This window comes from Callithrix jacchus, chromosome 14, assembly GCF_049354715.1.
Source record: "Callithrix jacchus isolate 240 chromosome 14, calJac240_pri, whole genome shotgun sequence".
In the NCBI taxonomy this organism is placed as follows: Eukaryota; Metazoa; Chordata; class Mammalia; order Primates; family Cebidae; genus Callithrix; species Callithrix jacchus.
In genome coordinates, this window is record NC_133515.1 from 85,738,754 (window position 1) to 85,758,583 (window position 19,830).

General features: G+C 42.6%; 1 protein-coding gene across 2 annotated transcripts in view; it reads left to right on the forward strand.

Moving 5' to 3' along the window:
* The window catches only part of ALK (ALK receptor tyrosine kinase), a 771,141-nt gene that overhangs the window by 642,553 nt on the left and 108,758 nt on the right, over positions 1-19,830 (forward strand). For both annotated transcript variants that reach the window (XM_035272907.3, XM_035272908.3), the window contains exon 9: positions 12,159-12,328. In XM_035272907.3, the coding sequence (XP_035128798.2) occupies positions 12,159-12,328 (170 nt within the window). The remainder of the gene's footprint in view (positions 1-12,158; positions 12,329-19,830) is intronic.

The following is a 19,830-nucleotide window of genomic DNA, read 5'->3' on the forward strand; positions in this document are numbered from 1 at the left end:
TGCAGTCAGACATAATTAATTTAATACCTTTGAGCCTTTCACAACTAATACTTTTTCCAATGCATGATGAGGCTGAGGTTTAGGAAGAATCACTGTCTCAGCTCTGGGATGTGAATAGGATCTTCCTTGGCACTTGGCACAGACTTGGGTCCCATTCAAAAGCTGTATGTTAATCACAGACCTCCCGGGCTTTCACTAGTGATCACTGCAACACATTCATGTGGCCCATGTACAGGGAAGCAGCCCATTGAGGGCACATACTCTCTCCAGCCATCAGGGAAAAATACTCCCCGGGGAGCTCTGGGCCCCTGCAGATGCTCCTGTGCCCCCCACATCTACTCTTTTGCCAGTGGTGTCCATGAAGGCTGTGGGAGTTTCATTGTCTAGAATCATCCTGTTCCCCAGGAGTCAGACTACAAAGCTACTGTGTCATCTCCATCACACACAGAGAAACTGAGGCACAAGGGAGGCTGTCTGCCCAGGATTACAGTGTCACTGAAGAAAAAAAAAAAACATTTTTCTTCCCATAACCCTGGAAAGATAATTCTCTAGGGAACACAGAAGATTAAACAAAAAAAAATAGAAATTTTAATACTCCATTTTCACCCTGTCCTATTCTGTTTTTTGTGAACTGTTTATCTCTAACAAAGTGTCCCCTGCCTGTTCTTTCTAATGCAGGAGAAAGGAACTAACATTCATCAAATGTCTTCGCTAAGCTGAGCACTGGTCTCATATCATCTTATTAAAGCCTCATAATAAATATCTAAGGAAAGTTCTGTGAACCCTGTCTTACAGATGAAGATGCTGAAGTTCTGAGATATTACATGATACATAAAAAATAGACCACTTTTTCTGATACCAAAGCTTTCGTTCTGTTCACAGCACTGTCCTACCTCATTCCACAGAAGCTCCCACCTTCCCTTGGTCTCCCTCACAAAGCCCAGAGTACAGGCACGATAACTTGATTCTCCATGAAGTGGGTAAAAACATAGGACTAGCTTTTACTATTTTCCAACGTCAGAATCCTCTCTCACTACCTTTTTAATATAGCATTTGTCATTTTATCTGATTATAAAAGAACTTCATGTTCACTTAGAACATTAAGAAAATGCAAGAAAGTATGAAGAAAATTGAAACTGCCCAAAATCTTACCCCTAAAGACATTGGTATATTTCCTTACAGACAGATAGATTTGGATTTGAGCTTTGCTATAGAGAAAGGGTTTATATAATATAAATTTGGTATTATATCATATAAACATTATGTGTCTTATTTCTTTATTTAACATTACATTTTCCCATATCCATATTAATCTTCATAAATGTATTTTAAAAGCTGCATACTGTAAATTAATTATTGTTTTTGTTCTAGTTATCAAAAGTCAGATATTCATTGTAAAAAATGGAAAAGAAAGAAAAGACCACAGAAGACAAAAAAACAACTTGTAACTTTATAACCTCACCAGCCAGGGATCCCAAGGTTATTCCTTATATATGTAGCCTTCACATTTTCAGAAAGGGGGCATATGGATGTCCCTTGGTGTACCCTGGCTTCTACATGATCCCTCAGAAAGGAGACATATTAAGTGGCATTTTCAGGAAGGATCCTGATCTTTTAAGTATCCTGAAGGACCAGGAATCTAGCATTTCTTAAGCCTCCGTAATTGCAAGTATTTGCCAGCCACATGTTTTATTTGCTTGTTATCAAAAATCTGCATTTGACCAGCTTCTTGCCGTGTTGGGTTGATTTGTGTTTGGGCTATTTATAGCTAGAGAGTTGGTGTTTCTTTTTTCTAGGTGAATTAGAAGATGGTGAACAAAAACACTGGATTTTGCAATGAGTCAATATTCTCAGCTGAAGTTAATAAGATACCACATTGAAACAAAGGAACTCAAAATGACTCATTCACACTTAGAATCCTCTAGCACCCTATATTGAGGGAGAGCCTTAACCTCCATCCAGAGCTTCCTTAGATGTTCCTGAGGACAATTCCAATCCCAACCATTAAACAAAGACTGGATGGAGAATACTCAGGGAGTACCCACCATGCAAGCTTATCTTTCAGCATCTCTGTTAAAAAATGTGTTTCCTTCTCTTGGAGTGAAATACACACTACAGCATCTAGCCTTGGTTTTGTCTGTACTATTGAAATTCATGCAGGTCTTCAGAAATTTGAAGAAAGATATCCCCTCCCTTTCGTAGCATTTTCTACATTTGGGGGTGTTGCATGCAGTATGATATTATTTGATGTCACTGAGTCTCTTTTGAAATCTGCGGGCTAAATATCACTACAGTATTTTCTGTGTGTTGAAGGGATTGTTCTGAAGCTGCCCTGAGGTATGCATAGCAAACACGGGGCATATTCAAGACATAAAATTGCAATAATTACCCCTTGAGGAGGAATGGACCATGAGAGAAATAATAGCATTAGCCCTAGCCACAAGGCCATTCCTGCTTTACATACAGGACTTTAATTAATAAAATGACAAACACTGGTACCACATAATTGGAAAGTCTATCAGTCCCTTCCGAGAGGCAGGAAAAAAAAGGCCCTTGTGAAAGCGCTAGCTGGAACCGGAAGATATAATTGCTGGTGGCGTGCTCCTGGTGTTGTCTCTACTCACTTGTCTCATTTGCTGTCTGCATATAAAAGAGTTTATTAGTCAAACACTGCCATTTATAACCTATATCTACTAGGATGTGTCTAGAAGGATCAGAAATTTTATTGTTACTGGCACCAGCAAGCATTATTTCCCATAAATATAATTTGGGATTTGTATAAAATTTGCCATATTTGTGTGAACACACACACACACACACACGACTGTTAATTGTCTGGCACGGACCATGGTTGTAAATGCATTACAGTTCACTAGCTCCCTAATTTCTCCAATACAAAATATTTCTAGGATAAGATCTTGTTAAAATATAAATTCTGATTCAGAAGAGTGGGGCAGGGCCTGAGACCCTGAATTTCTAATAAGCTCCCAGATAGCACCCACATTGCAGTTCCACAGATCACAGCTTGAGCAGTGAGGATCTGAAAAATCTTCACAATATGCCCCTGAAGCTTTAAGGAGTACCATCATATATTACACAAGCATGGCACTCCATGTATGGCAGAAAGAACATGGAGCATCGTGTTGACTGCAGGTCTGCAGCCTGTGGGCTTAGTGCTCAGGGGTGACTGACTTAACCTCCCAAAGCCTCCAATTCTGCATCTGAAAAATGGGTGGAATAATATCTACATGAAGGGATGTTGTCAGTATACAATGAGATAAGCCTATTCCAAGTGCCTAGTCCCGCTTTTTGGCATTCAGTAAAGAGTCAATTAACAAATGACTTCATATCCTATAGGTCAGGGGTCTCCAACCCCCAGGCCACACAGCAGGAGGTGAGCGGCAGGCAAGTGAGTGAAGCTTCATGGAAGCAAGAGCTCTATTGTGAACTACACATACTGGGGATCTTGGTTGTGTGCTCCTTATGGGAATCTAATGCCTGATAATCTGTCACTGTCTCCCATCACCCCCAGATGGGGCTGTCTAGTTGCAGGAAAAATAAGCTCAGGGCTCCCACTGATCTGACATGATGATGAGTTGTATAATTATTTCGTTTTATATTACAAAGTAATAATAATAGAAATAAAGTGCACAATAAATGTAATGTGCTTAAGTCATACTAAAGCCATTCCCCCACCCCTGCTCCTGGTCTGTGGAAAAATTGTCTTCCACGAAACCAGTCCGTCATGGCAAAAATGTTGAGGACATCTGCTATAGGCCACCCAGATAGAAATAGTTTTAAGATTCCAAGGCTGGTTTTGGACTAGAATCTTGATTGCCAAGATCAAGCTGGGTATACTTGGCATGGGTGTTTACATAAAACGATCTCAAGGGACCTCCTTAACTAAGGGCTATATAAGGGAAATGAAGGTCTTTGAAAGGAACTTGAGCCTGCAGTCTGCTCTAGGAACCACATACCATGAGTGCTGTATAATGTCAGACACATATGATCAACAAGGAATACTCAGGAGCTGATAGCGTCCTCCAGGTATTGTCATTAAGAAACTGGCAAAAACCTTACCTTTCAGGTCCAAGAGGGTAGGGTAGTTCTAGCCACATCTACATCCTTGAGTCATTCCTGCCCAAGGGGGTCGGTGTCTCTCTCTCTCTCTCTCTCTCTCTCTCTCTCTCTCTCTGAGTTGTTCTCAGGCTTTTTCTGAAGGTGATGTAACAACCCCAAGAAGGCCCTCAGCTGAGGGCAGCAGACTCCCCGCTGCAGGAAAATCGCTCCCCCTACACCTTGGTGATGGTGGGCCCATTTTAAGCCATTTGTAAGTTATTAAGAATTGTCTCTTACTCAAAGTCCAAGATGAAAAAGGTCCCCTCACTGAGAAGGCCAGGTACTTCCTGCACTAAGGAGCCCAGCTCCCCAGAGGTCTCTCCCCAGGCTGCACTTTAGAATCACTTGGAGAGATTTGAAATTCTGCCAGTGCCCAGGACCTACCCATGGCTACTTAAATCAGAGTCTCTGCAGCGGGGACCAGACATTGGTGGTTTGTAAAGCTGATTCTAACTTGCACCCCAGTTTGAAAACCACTGGTTTCACCTTGCCATTCACAGTATCTCAGGAGCTCTGCTTCTCTGTTCTTCATCTCATACTTCATAACCCTCTTTTAAGGCAGGCAGGGAAGGTGTGGTTATTATCACAAGTTTGTCTATAATAAAATACAGGTTCAGAGGAGGTACATGGTTGGCTTAAGGTCACACAATTAATGCATGTTGGCCTTGAAGCACAGACTCCAAGTTAATACCATAGTCAGCAGGCAAGGAAAGAAGACAGTTTGATGAGCCACTGGAGAATGTTGCAGCAAAGGACAGGTGGTTCCAGTACATTCTGGAAAGGTTATTGGATGAGTCACAGAAGCACAGAGACAGGGATTTGGCATCAGGACAGAGGTTCTGTTTTTTTTTTTGTTGTTTTTTTTTTTTGAGACAGACTCTCACTCTATCACCCAGGCTGGGGTACAGTGGCCCTATCCTGACTCACTGCAACCTCCGCCTCCCAGGTTCAAGCAATTCTACTGCCTTGGCCTCCCGAATAGCTGAGACTACAGGCACCCGCCACCACACCCAGCTAACTTTTATATTTTTAGTAGAGTCGGGGTTTCACCATATTGGCCAGGCTTGTCTCAAACTCCTGACCTTGTGATCTGCCTGCCATGTGCTGGGATTATAGGCATGAGCCACTGTGCCCAACCAGATTCTGCATTTCTAACAAGGTCCCAGGTAACACTGTTACCAGTCTGAGGACTACACTCTAAGCACGAAACCACTGACTCCTCTTAGAGGCACGATCTGGAAGAAACTAGGATTATAACTACAGGTGAGAAGCAGGCCAAGGAAAAGACACAGGCTCCGGACTGCTTGTATCTATTTTTTTCCTAGATTCAGGGAATCTAGGAAATTCCCTGGATTTGTACATTACATTATGCAACGCTGGGCTTTGGGCATCTATTGGACCCATCACCCAAATAGTGAGCTTACTACCCAGCAAGCAGTTTTTCAATCCTTTCCCCCTTCTTTTCTTCCACCTTTTGGAGTCCCAGTGTATCGTTTTCATCTTTCAGTCCATGTGGACTCACTGTTTAGTTCCCACTCATAAGTGAGCACACACGGCATTTGATTTTCTGTTTCTACATCAACTCACTTCAGATAATGGCCCCCGGCTGCAGCCACATTGCTACAAAGAACATGACTTCACTCTTTTTTATGGCTCTGTAGTATTCCATGGTGTACATGTACCACATTTTCTTTATCCAGTGCACCATTGATGGACACTTAGGTTGATTCCAGGACTTTGCTGTTGTGAATAGTGCTGCAGTAAATATGTGACTGTAGGTGTCTTTTTGGCAAAATGACTTATCTTCCTTTGCATAGCTACCCAGTAGTGAGATTTCTGAGTTGAATGCTAGTTCTGTTTTAAGTTCTTTGAGAAATCTCCATACTGTTTTCCACAGCAACTAAACTAATTTACATTCCAACCAACAGTGTATAAGCATTCCCTTTTCTCTGCATCTTCACCAATATTTGTCTTTTTTTTTTACTTTTTAATAATAGCCATTCTGACTGGTTGAGGTGGAATCTCATTGGTTTTGATTTGCATTTCTCTGATGGTTAGTGTTGCTGAGCAGTTTTTCGTGTGTGTTGGCTGCTTGTATATCTTCTTTTGAGAAGTGTCTATTAATGTCCTTTGCCCAGACAAAGGGCAAAGGTGTTATTTTTAATGAAGTGTTTTTTTCTTGATTTGCTTAAGTTTCTTATAGATTCTGGATATGAATCCCTTCTTGGATGCATAGTTTTCAAGTATTTTTTCCTGTTCTGTAGGCTGTCCATTTACTCTGTTTATAGTTTCTTTTGCTGTGCAGAAGCTCTTTAATTAGGTCCCAATTGTCAATTTTTGTTTTTGTTTCATTTGCCTCTGCAGTCTTAGTCATAAATTTTTTGCCTAGGACAATGTCCAAAAGAATTATTTCTAAGTTTTCTCCTAGGATTTTTATAGTTTGAGGTCTTTCATTTAAGTCTTTAATACATCATGAATTAATTTTTATATATGGTGAGAGGTGGAGTCCAGTTTCCCTCTTCTGCACATGGCTAGCCAGTGGACTGCTTATATCCTGAGGAACAACATCTGCTGGATATACTCCCTTACTGAACACTCAGTGGATGAATAAAATGGCTAAAAAAATACACATTTGCTGGCCATTCAGTGGCTACCAGTTTGCAATCTTATTCCAAGCCTTTGCATCTATCTCTAAATGAGACATTGTCGAAACTCAGACGGTGTATGCCTTGGCTTGAGTTGTGGCTGTAGATGCGTGTCTTCTGCTATAAACATAGGAGGTACCATTATAAGATGAAACGAAGTTAATTCTTTAATTCTCCTATTTGTCCCTGGCTCTGAACAGTTGGGTCAAGTGGCTGTCTGGACCTGAGTCTTTACTGTGTGATGTCATGCGTCTTTCCTTGATTATCTTGTGTCATATGTCTTTACCGTCACGTGGCTCCAATTACTTCATCTTTTGCTACAGTCAGCACATTTATAATCATTCATTTAAATTCTAACTTCCTGGCTGGATGATAAACTCCATGAGGGCAGAAGCTAATCTTCAAGAGCAGAGTGTGCAGCGCAGAGTCGGAGTATATAGTAACTATCTGTAAGTGAGTAGATGATGATCTCCTTTAAGGACTAATCCCTGGAAGGATCCTGGTGGATTGCCTCAGAAGGCTAAGGATTCCATAGGCTTCGTACCATTCCTGGGTGGCCAGCCCAATTCTCTCTCTTTTGCTCAGTCTGATTGGCCTAAAACACAGAACAGGAAGATGGAGAGAGCTCGGCTCATGGCTGGTCCCTGGTCCCAGCATAGACAAGACAGGGCTGCATCTTGCTGACATGCTCACACCATCAGCAGATTCTACTTTAAACTGAAAAGTTCTAGGGAGCAGCTGAGGAGGGGGCAGTTTAGAATATAGCCAGGTGGCTGGGAAGTGAGGATCCTCTCTCCTTTCCTGGTCCTTAACCCCTAGAATGCAAGAAAATGCCAAAGAGATTCCTAGGATGGAAAGTGGTTTGACTACCCCTAAAAGGAAAGACTAGCAAAGACGAGAGTGTCTCCCTATATAGATATACAGTTTTATTCATACTGACATTGATTGGTTCCTACCACATGCCCCTGCTTGACAACTACTGTGAACATAAGATGAATAAGACAGTCCCTGCCTTGAAGGAATTCATGACCAGGGGCAGAGAGAGAAGACAAGACAGCAGGTCCCAATAACCTTAGTTAGAAGGTTTAAGAGGAGGAAGAGGTTGTTTCTGAGATGGATGGTAAGAAGAGGGCTTCCTAAAAAGGAAAGAGATTTCACTTTTTAAGGGGACAGAAGGAAAGAGCAGGTAGAGAAAATGGAGGAATAAAAAGTATAGAAGTGGAGAAATGCTAGGCAGGTGCAAATCTGGCAAGTAGACTGCTGTAGGGGAGCCTGGAACCTGCATTCAAACAGCTTTCTGGTGTGGGTTGCTAGGTGAAAACTGACAGGCTACTTCTCTGGTCACTTGAAAGTAATGCACACAGTTCTTCAGTCACTTCAAAATGCAAAACCCAGGCTTTTTAGTAATCAACATGCTCATCCACTCACAACTTCAATCTTGCTTTAAAATCATGACTTGCTTCCCTCTCCTGCCCCCTCTACACTTGGTCCTATTGCAGATGGAAAGCCGGAAATGAGAGAAAGGGTGTGGTCAGTGGCCTCTCTAGTTCTCCACCCAGCTCTGCTCCTCTTCTGTCATCTTGATGACTTCTGAACTGTTGGGGTTGTAAGCATAGACAGAGAGGGGAGTTCAGGGAAGCAAAAAAGTTCTTATTGGAGATTGCTGGGTAATCTTGCCTTGGTGTTCTCTGGATGTGACAAATGTCCAAGGCTCACCATTTCTCACTCAGGGGCTTTTGGAGTTTCTTTGTAGATCCGCCTTTCTCCTGATCCCCTCCCTATGGCTTGGAATCTTTCACCGTGACTTAGGGTATATGCATCTCTCTTTATTTTATTTTATTTTATTTTATTTTATTTTATTTTATTTTATTTTATTTTATTTTATTTTATTTGAGATGGAGTCTTGCTCTGTCACCTAGGCTGGAGTGCAATGACACGATCTCGGCTCACTGCAGTTGGGTTCAAGTCATTCTCCTGCCTCAGCCCCCAGAGTAGCTGGGATTAAAGGTGCCCACCATCATGCCTGGCTAATTTTTGTGTTTTTAGTAGAGACAGGGTTTCACCATGTTGGTCAGGCTGGTCTCGAACTGCTGACCTCAAGTGATCCACCCACCTCAGGCTCAGGACTATAGACATGAGCCTCCACACCTGACAGAGTATGTACATCTCTATTACAGGTGGTTACTTCCTCCTTCCTCCACTCTTGGGCATCTAAAGATACTGCTAGCTTCTTCCTACTATTGTCTAATTACCTTCCTCTTACATGGTTTTCCTCTCACCCATAAGCAGCCCTCATGCATTTCTGCCCCAGCAAACTCTGGGAGTGCAAGTCACCCAGTGCTGCCACCTTGCTTTGTTCTGCCATCAGAGCAGCTAACCAGCCCCTAGTTCAAACTTTAGACCTTCCAGGTAGGAGAGAGACACTAATCCACTGTGTTTCCCAAACTGCAGGGGATAAGTATCAAGTTCTCGAAGTGGTATCATAAAACCATTCTCTCTTGACTTAAGATAAAGACAGAACCCTCTTCTCACCCTTCTGCTTAGCAGGAGGGTGAAGTGGAACTTATGGTATGCCAAAAGCATCTTCCAAAAACTCTCTCCTAATAGTCAACCTCCAACATTTTGTAATATGCCAAGTATGGGTCAGGGGTTAAGAATTATGTCATTCATTTTTATCCACCTCCCTTGAAAGTTCTGCAGCCTTGTGCTCTTATACGTCCCTTTGACATGCAGCACCCACTGCCTCCATGCTTAAGCCAAAATGCCTTTTTACCATTTTGTTATATCAATTATTATTTCAGTTAATAGTCCCTTAACCCTATAAGAGATAAAACTATTCTCATCTTGGAGAATAGGAAGCTGAGCTTCAAAATGATGAAATAGGCCAAAGTGGCAAAAACAGGTTTTGCATTCAGAACTTGCTGATTCTAGAGGTCTTAGGCCATTCTGAAATGGAGAATTCATGTGACCCAGTGTAAGTGCTCAACAAGTATTTGTTGAATGATGAAACAGTTGATTTCCTCAGATAATAGAGGAATGTAAATGCCATAATTTTTGATAGGGAATGAGGAACCACTGACAGGTAGGCGTTGGGCCCCACTTCACAGTGGAGTCTTACAAGGTCCACAGATGAGCATGATCCATGGGAGAATGTCCTAGAAATATACAAGGAAGTTCAGAAAAGAGAAAGAGCAGAGAGAGAGAGGCACTTTAGGAGACTCTGAAGAGTTCAAAGCATTATAAAGGACACAGTTATTCTATTTTGCAAAAGTAATGAGGAAATTATATAGAAGCCAGGTTGAAAGAGTTTAAGGAGAGAAGGAGCCACAAGGAACTAGAACATCAGTTAAAGCTCTTCAAGATAGGAACATCTGAATGGGGCACAGAAATGGCTGCAAGCCAGAGAAGCCCGGAGAATCAAATAAAGGATACTCTTCCAGAATGGGTGAACCTTGACCTCGTGTGTAGACAAAGGAGCCAGAAGATAGATTCTGAGATGCTGGGGGAAAGGAGGGAAAGGAGGGCAGTAACTAAAAGAGCAAGGACTGAGGGAAAGAAAATGTACAGGGCTAAAGTGGAAGACAGTGAAGGACCCAGCTTCCTCTAAGAGAGAAAAGGAAAAGAAAGCAGGATAAATAAACAGCCTGCCAAAAAGAGAGAAGGGGCCTAAAGGAGATTGTACCTGACATAGTAGATCTTTCTCAAAGTAGAAATAAAATCAATGAATCAGGAGGTGGGTACCAGGGGCTGACAGCACCAGTATGTGAGGAAGAGTTTGAAACACCCATTATACTGTGTGTATCCAGAAATCAACTGTGGAAATCAACAGAGAATGGGCAAGTACCACCTCACATCCAGGTGTCTGAATTCATGGAAGTTCAAATTTGCAATATTCTGCAGCCAAGGAGCAAAAGGAGAAAGGATGTGTCAAGCATGATTCCAAGCTAGACATTGCATGGCATGGGCTGAGACCTGAAGTATTTCAAATTAGCAGGGGTAGAGTTGAAATTTCCAAGCATGGCATCCAGCTGGTACAAGAAAGTTAACTGAGCCCAGAAAAAAAATTAACAGATTCGTTCAATTATCCTAGGAAGTCTCAATGGAGATACATATTTGCTACTCAGGATATGGAGAAATGGGAAAGATATAAGTGAAGAGTCTGTGATTATAGACCAGGCTTACAAGGTCCAGGGTCTCAGAAGTAGATCAGTCCCTGGGGACCCCAATATCCTGGTGTGACCTTATTAGTGAAGGATTTGTATATAAGGAAGTGAGAAGTTTGGGGCTGCAGTGAGTCATGGTTCTTAACCTCTTCAAATTATGAGACAACCATGTATCAAGGACTGGAAGACAAAGGAGTGGTGATTTACAGAGAAGCAGGTATTCAGAGAGAATTAGTGAACAGGGGGTACCTTTACTCTGATGAAACTTCTAGCTTGCCATAAGATGTATTTTACTCTTCTTTCTACAGTAGCCGCCATTTTTTATTACAGGATCTGAACAGGAATATTTTTGGCAATGGTATGATGTAGTTGTCCTAGGTTTTAAATGTTGTTTATAGATTGTTTCTATCAAATATATAAACCCCTATAAGTATAAACACAAAGACCAGAAACCTTGTTTATAGTATGTCCTACCTCTGAATATGACCGTACTTAAACTTTTTAGGAAGGTTACTAGTTACAATTCCCTTTCAAATGTTTAGGAACAATGCCACAGAAACTTTTAATAGAGACATAGTGAAAAACAAACAGTTGTGGCTTCCTTTTGGCAAAGTGGGCATCCTCTTTGAAAGACACCCATATTAAAAGATCTTGGTATGTAGATTTTTGTCTGGTCTTTGTCTGCCAATGGCCACAGGTATCAAGTCATTGGGTTTTTAGTTAGCTGACATGCGACATGACACCATTCAAATGAGATTATTCAAATGAGTCTTTGGGGAAGAGATAAAAATTTATAATGCTTAAATCACTAAAAGAAACTGAGTCACAAAATCATTTGTCCAAGGTCACAAAGCGAATTGGGGCCATAGGCAAGAATCTTTGGCTACTCTTTAGGAAGTTCATTTACTACCCCATTGATCATGATGTCACCTCAGAGGCAGAGTCTTGTGAAAGGTAGGATGATAACATCAACCTGAACAAGTTCCAAAACTGCCCATCAGTTGTCCCTGCCCCTAAAAAATTAACAGATTCATTCAAGTATCCTAAGAAGTAGGAGACTTGAACTTTGTTGAAAGCTGCTTTGGGAGTCAGGCAGTGGGCATCCAGCTCTTCTCACCGGGCTGACCTCAGGTGAGTCTCTGGCAAGGTCCTCGAGGTTTCAGTGGGGAATTCCAGAAAGGAGACCTTTCAAAAATCATGCCTTTTCCTCTGACTCTTGTTGCCCTCACAGCTCCGAATGTCCTGGCTCATTCGTGGAGTCTTGAGGGGAAACGTGTCCTTGGTGCTAGTGGAGAACAAAACCGGGAAGGAGCAAGGCAGGATGGTCTGGCATGTCGCCGCCTATGAAGGCCTGAGCCTGTGGCAGTGGACGGTGTTGCCTCTCCTCGATGTGTCTGACAGGTAAGCCTCTGCCCATCCCCCCAGGCCCTTCTCCTCTATCAGCTAAAATGCAGAAGGGATCATCCTTTCCCTTTCCCCATGCCTTTTACCCCTGATGCACATGCAGATGTGCACACACACATACACGCACACACACATTCTGCAGGTTACACAGTTTCTGCAGTTTACAAGCTTCTCCAAGGGATGATGAGGCTACTGAGCACTCATCTCGACACCACTGGTATGGCCTTGTTAGCCACCTCCAGTGTCTGTAGGAAAAATAAAATTGAACAACTCACATTACTCCCAAATCACAGCTTGGTTTTACATGTATAACAGCATGTTCTCTTACATGATGGACTTTGCCTTACTTTCCCATTTGACTTTTATTTTATCCTTATTAACAATGAAACCCACAAGGGAGGTAGGAAAGGCCTTATCATCATGTACCACTCCTGTACTGTTACAAGGGGAGAAACTGAGAATCAAAGTGGTGAGGCGCCAGCACTTCACCGCTGGTACCCAGGCCTGACTCCGAGTCCAGTGCGCTCTGTTGAGTCAGGTCCCAAGGCAGGTTAATAAGGAGGATGGCAAATTCTTCAGTAAGCAGAGGAATGCTTCTACCTAGGGTCCTGGTTCCTTTTTGGATTCTATCACTAATGGCCTCTGTGACTTTGAGCAGCATCCTTGACTTCTTTGGGCCTCAGTTTTCTCACCTTTAAGCCGAGAGGTTTGGACTAGAAAATGACAAACTCCACATGGCTCTGCAACAGAGCAGGAACCGTAGAGTTCACCGCCACTTGTCTCCCCAGGATGGCACTATTCTGCCACCTGCAGTCAGCCTGGAGCAAGCCGTGCTTGAATAAAGATGGCCCTGCCTAGCAGCACTCACGTGACCCTGCCGTATCATCCTGAACCCTCATGGTGGGTGCTGATCTGTTTCAGACAAAAGAGGGGTGAGGGGCCATTCCTATAAAGGGGACAGATGAATGGATCTGGATGGGGGCAGCCATCCTTTATGGGCCAAACGTCAAACCCTACAACCCAGAGCAGCCTCTACCTAAGACCCCTAAAACACATTCAAATTACCATCCTGGTGGATCCACCTTCAAACAAATGAGGGCAGAGGGCTCAAGGCAAGGTGGAGGGTGATGCCAGTTGGCATGCAGCTTTCACATTTTTCACCCAAACTCAATAGCCTGCTACTTCCAAGAGCTCATAACTGCCTTGGTGCTGTCAAAGGAAGAAGGCATTGTCCTTACTCTGAGCACCAGCTACCCACTCTTTCAGCTGTGAGGGGGTTAAAGGTCAAAGCCCACGGACGTTCTAAGGATCAGTGACTCCAGGACAAATGGATTTAAGTGGAGAAAGGAGGAGGTGTGAGGTCTGCCCACTACAGACTAATCTTTCATCTTTGGGGATTGTGGGGCTGCGTACAGTGTGTGAACAGGAGGGTAGTGAAAGAGTCATCCCTCCTGGGAGAGGTGAAATTAATTCAGATAAATCAAAGGGTTGTTTTTCCTCAATCCAGTAAGTCTTCTCTCTTTCATAACCACTCCAGGGGATTGAAAGCAAGTAAGATGTTGACTCTGTTCACTCTCATCCTCTAGAGTTTCATTTGAAGGAGACTTTGTTCTCAGCCTCCTTCCTTCCTGTTAAAGGCTGTTTACCAGACTGACATTTCCAATATTGATACTGAGACCAAACTGTCCAGTGGGGATTCAGAAAAAAGACAGCTTGGTTTGATGATCCCTCATGACCTAATAAGTGTACAATTACAGAAAACAAGAGTGCTTCCATTCACTAGGAGCCTGTGTACCACTGGCATGCTCTGAGGCTGGAAGCTGCCCTCTCAGAGGTACAGATGATATGGGAAGCATCAAGACCCAGAGGCAAATGGTACTGAAGGAAAATGAGGTACAGCAGTTTTTGTTTGCTAAAATCAAACTAGACTGTAGCTATGACTGGTCCCCAAAAAAACTAAAGAAGCACTCTGAATGAAAGAGCAGAGTCTTTGGAACCAAATAGTGCCAAGTTTGAAAATGCACTTGGCCACTTACTAGTTGTGTGACGTCAGCCAATTACTTAAGCTCTCTGAGCCTCAGTGTCCTCATCAGTAAAATGAGGATAATAACAGTATAATTTCACAAGATTGTTATAAGACTAAATGAAATGACTCTGGAAAGAGTCTACACAGAGTAAGTATTAACAGATTTTGTTTTCGGTATCTTCCATCCTCATCTTTCAGTTATTTGGCCTTAGTAAAAATTTATTAAACAAACAGCGCAAATCACAACCACTTATCTTCCAAGTCAAGCCATGTTCTCTAAAACAGACAACACAGTCTGTTCTTAGGTTTGGAGAAGTAAAGTGCTTGGTTAACTGCCTGACCCACACTAAATGTTGAACTACTAATAACTATCATGTAGTAATGACAGTATCTCCCCACCTAATGCCTCAGAAGGGTCTGGGATGGCCAATTTAGCAATATACCCAGTCATGCAACCCTCAGATAAAGGTGGGCTTCTTATAAACTTATTTTCACAATGCTTTGTTGACTCTTTATAAAGAGAAGTCACTGATGAAGGAGCAGGAAGCACACTCTTCCCTCTTCCTTCAAGGAGAGTCAGCTATAGCTGACCAGATCAATAGAAGATGAAAATGTGAGAAAGGAGAAGGTAGAGGAAGAAATAATCAAGGAAAATAGGAAAATAGAATGGATAAAAGACAAAGAAAACCAGCTCTCTTCCTGCCATCTTTGAGGTTGGCGTTAACACTTGGCGCCAGCCACCCCACATCCCATGAAGCTTCCGTAGGCAGCTCCTGGCTTCAGCTATTCAGCACCTGCCTCGTGGACAGCTCCCCAACCCTGAGCCTTGAAGGTGGCAGAAATTTTATTCCCTATGCTGTCCCAAGTCACCTCTGCTCCCAGGTTACTCAACCTTCACACATGACAAAATTTTTAAAGCAACTTTATTAAGGCTTAGAGGTTAGCACTTAAGAGATTCCGGGCTCTAGTCACTGATATTGGCCCTGGGTGTTACATGGGTAAACTTTCTAAACATAAATCTGACTTTTTCCTGTTTTGGAAATCCTTCTGTGGCTTCCTGTGGCTTTTGGGGTGCCTTTCAAACTCCCTAATGAGACCTTTATTTAAGCCCATGTGTGATCTGTCCAGCACTAATTTTACCAGCTGCTTCTTAAACCATTCTTCTTCTCTCACTCTCCCCTTCTTTCCACTCAGTTGTACCATTCCACATTCTTACCTCTAGGCTTTTGCAGCTGCCATTCTCTCCACCTTAATGTTCTTACTTTACCTTCCATCTCTCTAAATACTACTATTCTTTCACTTTAAAAAAAACTATACCCAGACACCTATACTCTATATGTATCCACAATATAGTCTCATGGCTCTTGAAACATCCCTATAAGAATTTATCATTCCTTACTATCTTTTTTATATATGAATATACAAACCAACAAGGCAGGGATTATGCAGGTCTTACAAATCACTGCTTCCTGAACCTTTAGTACCATACTTAACACATGGTATGCCCAATAAATATGCATTGACAGAATGATGTATTGAGGGGAAATGTGTATACTTTCAAATTCCAGTTAAATAAACTGAGAATTGCACTTCTTGGAATCTATCTAACATTCCTCCTCTGTTCAACCTGTGTCCAATGAGACAAATACAATAGCTTTATAATAAATACTACTGCAAATTGTTCTGTATATCAAAGCAACACCTGTGTCCCATCAGATAAACCAAAACAGCATTTGTTGCTCTGTGACAAGGAATTATCTTTAGGGACTTGCCTGGTACCTGTGTTTTCTTTGTCTCTGGTCACTGGTCCTGTTAGAATCACTTCATTAGAAAGACTTTGATCCTAATTGGGTGCCCTGGTCCTTGTGAGTAGAGAACCAGAGCTGTGCATTTGAGAGAAAAGGGCTCTAGTCAGATTGCCCCCACCACACAGCAGTCCTCAGGAAGGCTTGGAGAATACAACATAGGTGCATAAAGTCTGGTGACAGGGAGGCATTGATCCATGGAATGGTATTTTTCCTGTCTACTTGCAAACATGCAAAGCAATATAAGGAAGGTAATAGCCTGTCATCATTATGAAATTATGTTAACTGTGCAACCATACTATAATGAGTAACAAGAAAAATCTCCAAGAACAACGCCTCAAATGTTTTGAGCAGTGGCAATGTCCCCCGAATACAGATAAATGCTCTCAAGGTAATTTTGAAGGACAACACCAATTCAAATATCGGCTTGATGTGTGCTTAAAAGTTATCTCATTACTTTACATCCACCTCACATAGCTGCTTTTCCTCATCCTCTCCTCACTTTATCAGCCCCACCTCTCCCATTCAATTGCTGCTCTTTCTGCTGGAATTAATTCTACCTTTTCTCAAAATGGAAAAAAGGTAAGCTCTCTCCCCTGATTCTAATTGTCGGTCTCTTGCAGAGATATACCCCTAGTTTTTCCTCTCTATATATATCTTACTAAATTAAACACAATGTTCCCATACCATCCTAGGCTTTGGCATGCTTACAGAGCAGAAGCAGTGCTAAGTTCAACTCATTATGAGATGGATTTGGAAACACATGGATCAAATCATGTCCCACAAACCACTGCAATTGTACAGTTCAATATAAAGTACACAACTTATCGCACCTGTGCAGGCTCCATTCCTCAGCACCGTCATTATAAAGGCTTTTAGCCGTACACCATATACATAGTCTAACAAGAAAAAATGTGCCCTCTGGAGATATTTAGATGTCCTGTTCTCTTTGCATCCTTTGTCCTAAACGACAAGTGGTGTGTTTCACAAATGCATCTTTCAAATGAGGTGGGTTAAACTGAGAGTTATATCTTCATGCATTTACACCAGAAATGCCATAGAGCCAAGATTTTTTCCTATTCAGTTTTTATCACCTACAGAATACTCATTTTATATGGGATGCTGTCAATAACAACACTCTCCCTTTATGTAGCATTTTCTGTGATGAGAAAAGCACCAGAGGAGCATTTTCATTACTTCTTATCTGTGTAGAGAAGTAGTAGATTTCAGTGAGTGGAAATCCAGCATTTCTGGTAAGCCTCAGTTTGCAGGTCTAGGCATGCCCCTAAAAAAAGTTCCGTTTAACTCACATTTGTGTAGATTGAATCACAGCATTCTGATAAAGCCATTCAAGAGTTATAAATGATGATTAGAGCTAGCATTTGCTGAGTGCTTACTGCCTGCCAGTCATGTAACGAGTACATAACATGCATTATCTAATTTCGTCCTTAAAACAACCCCTTGGGGTAAATACTATCATTAATCCCCTTTTTAATATGAGAAATCTGAGGGTTATGGAGGTTAAATAATTTTCCCTTAACCCTTAGGCTAGTCTGCCTCCTACGTACTGCCTGAGGAAATGATGCATGGGGCTTGGCATGTAGCAGAAACTTAAAACACGGTAGCTATTACTGTTGGTTTTTAATTTTTTAATTTAATTTTTAGAGACAAGGTCTTACTCTGTTACCCAGTGCAGTGAAATGATCACAGCTCACGGCAGCCTCAAACTCCCGAGCTCAAACAATCCTCCTCCTGCCACAGCCTACCTGGTAGCTAGAACTACAGGCATGCACCACCATGCCAAGCTAATTTTTTTCTTTTTTAATTTTGTAGAGACCAGGTTTTGCTGTGTTGCCTAGGCTGATCTTGAACTTTTGGCCTTAAGTGATCCTCCTTCCTGGGCCTCCAAAAATGCTGGGATAACAGGCAGGAGCCATCCCACCTGGTCGATAGCCATTGTTAGTAACAAAATATTTAGGTTCTCAGTTAATTTTAGGACACATCTCTTATTTATTTCACATTAGTTTACTGCTTTCCCTTTGCTTCAACCAGCTCCTGAAATTCATCATAGCTATTTCCACCACTACCTCCTCCTGAAGACCAGGCCCTCCCTACCTGCCTTGTCTCCTCTCAGGCTCATAGCTAGAGTCTCCCCTTATCCTTCCAGGCCATTGTGTGCCCTCCCCAGGTGCCTTCCACTCTGGCATGCCTTTGACTATCCCCAAGCCAATGTGCTCCCTCCCCAACACTGGAGCACAGGCTCTGATAGGCATTTTTAATTTGCAGATCTATTCATGTACCAAGTCTAATGAAGGCATAAAAATAACGTTTAGTTATACTTTACATTTAACAAATCATCCTTTCATTGAGAATAAAGTTCACTGCCATAAGGATCAAAAGGAGACCCCAGCCACAAGGTTGGTACACTGTGCTAAGCAGAGCCCTGCTTCATCCTTAGGAGCACATGGCCCAGGGGTGGCCCCTGCATCTGCTCTTGCCCTCCTGCCTGTCTGCCTTTCCTTGGAGCATTTTCATCTGTAACTGCTCTGCCTCTACCTCTGCCCCAGGAAACAGAGATGCCTATAAGGAAAAGCAGATGTCACTCACCAGCTGCCCCTCTGCTGGACAAGCTGGCTGACAGCCCCAGCAGCTCCTGCACCTCCTCACTCTGTCCATGTCTCCCTAGCCAAGGCAACTGTGTGGCCCCTTCCAGGGTGCTTGGCTCCTTCACAACACGAGGTGCTCACTCAGGCCCACATTTGAGCAGCTAGGGTAGATGTATTCCCTATTTTCAGCTGAAAAGACAGAGGCCCAGAGGGGTTCAAGAACTTGCCATTAAACATAGAGGCCCCTCTGTGGAGGTCCTTCCTCCCTACTTTCCACTTCACCAGACACCATCCTGTGAAGATTTTCAAGCATGAAATGTACAAACCTCCAAAATCCCCCAAGGCATTATGTCAGCCAACATTTGCTGCAGTACTGGGTGCCAGATGATGGGCACACCCAGACAAGCAATACAGCCCCAGCTCTCAATCTCCATCTAATTAGGGAGCCTGGCAGGAAGATGAGACCATGGCATCACAGAACAGGAGTCCCGGGAGCTGGAGCAGCAGAAGCCCAGTAAAGCCCCAGCTTTACTCATTCCTCAGCATTTATAAAGGCTTTTAGCCGTACACCATATACATAGTCTAACAAGAAAAAATATTCCCTCTGGAGATATTTAGATGCCCTGTTACCTTTGCATCCTTTGTCCTAAATGACAAGTGGTGTGTTTCACAAATGCATCTTTCAAATGAGATGGGTTAAACTGAGAGTTATGCCTTTAGGCATTTTGACCAGAAACTCCATAGAGCCAAGATTTTCTTTTTCTATTCCATTTTTATCACCTACAGAATTCTCATTTTATATGGGATGCTGTCAATAACAACATTCTCCCTTTGTGTAGCATCTCTCTGTGATGCTACAAACATCATAGACATGTGATTTGGGGTTCCTTGCTTCCCAGTGGGCACCTATCTGATTGCCAGTGTTGGGTCCTCCCTCTGCCAGGCATTCTCACAACAACAGAAGCAGAGAGCAATGACTACCCCCAATGGACAGGCATTTGCTCATCCACTCTCAGCAGACATGTGCCAGGAACTTACACTAGAGAAGCCCTGCAGGCTGCA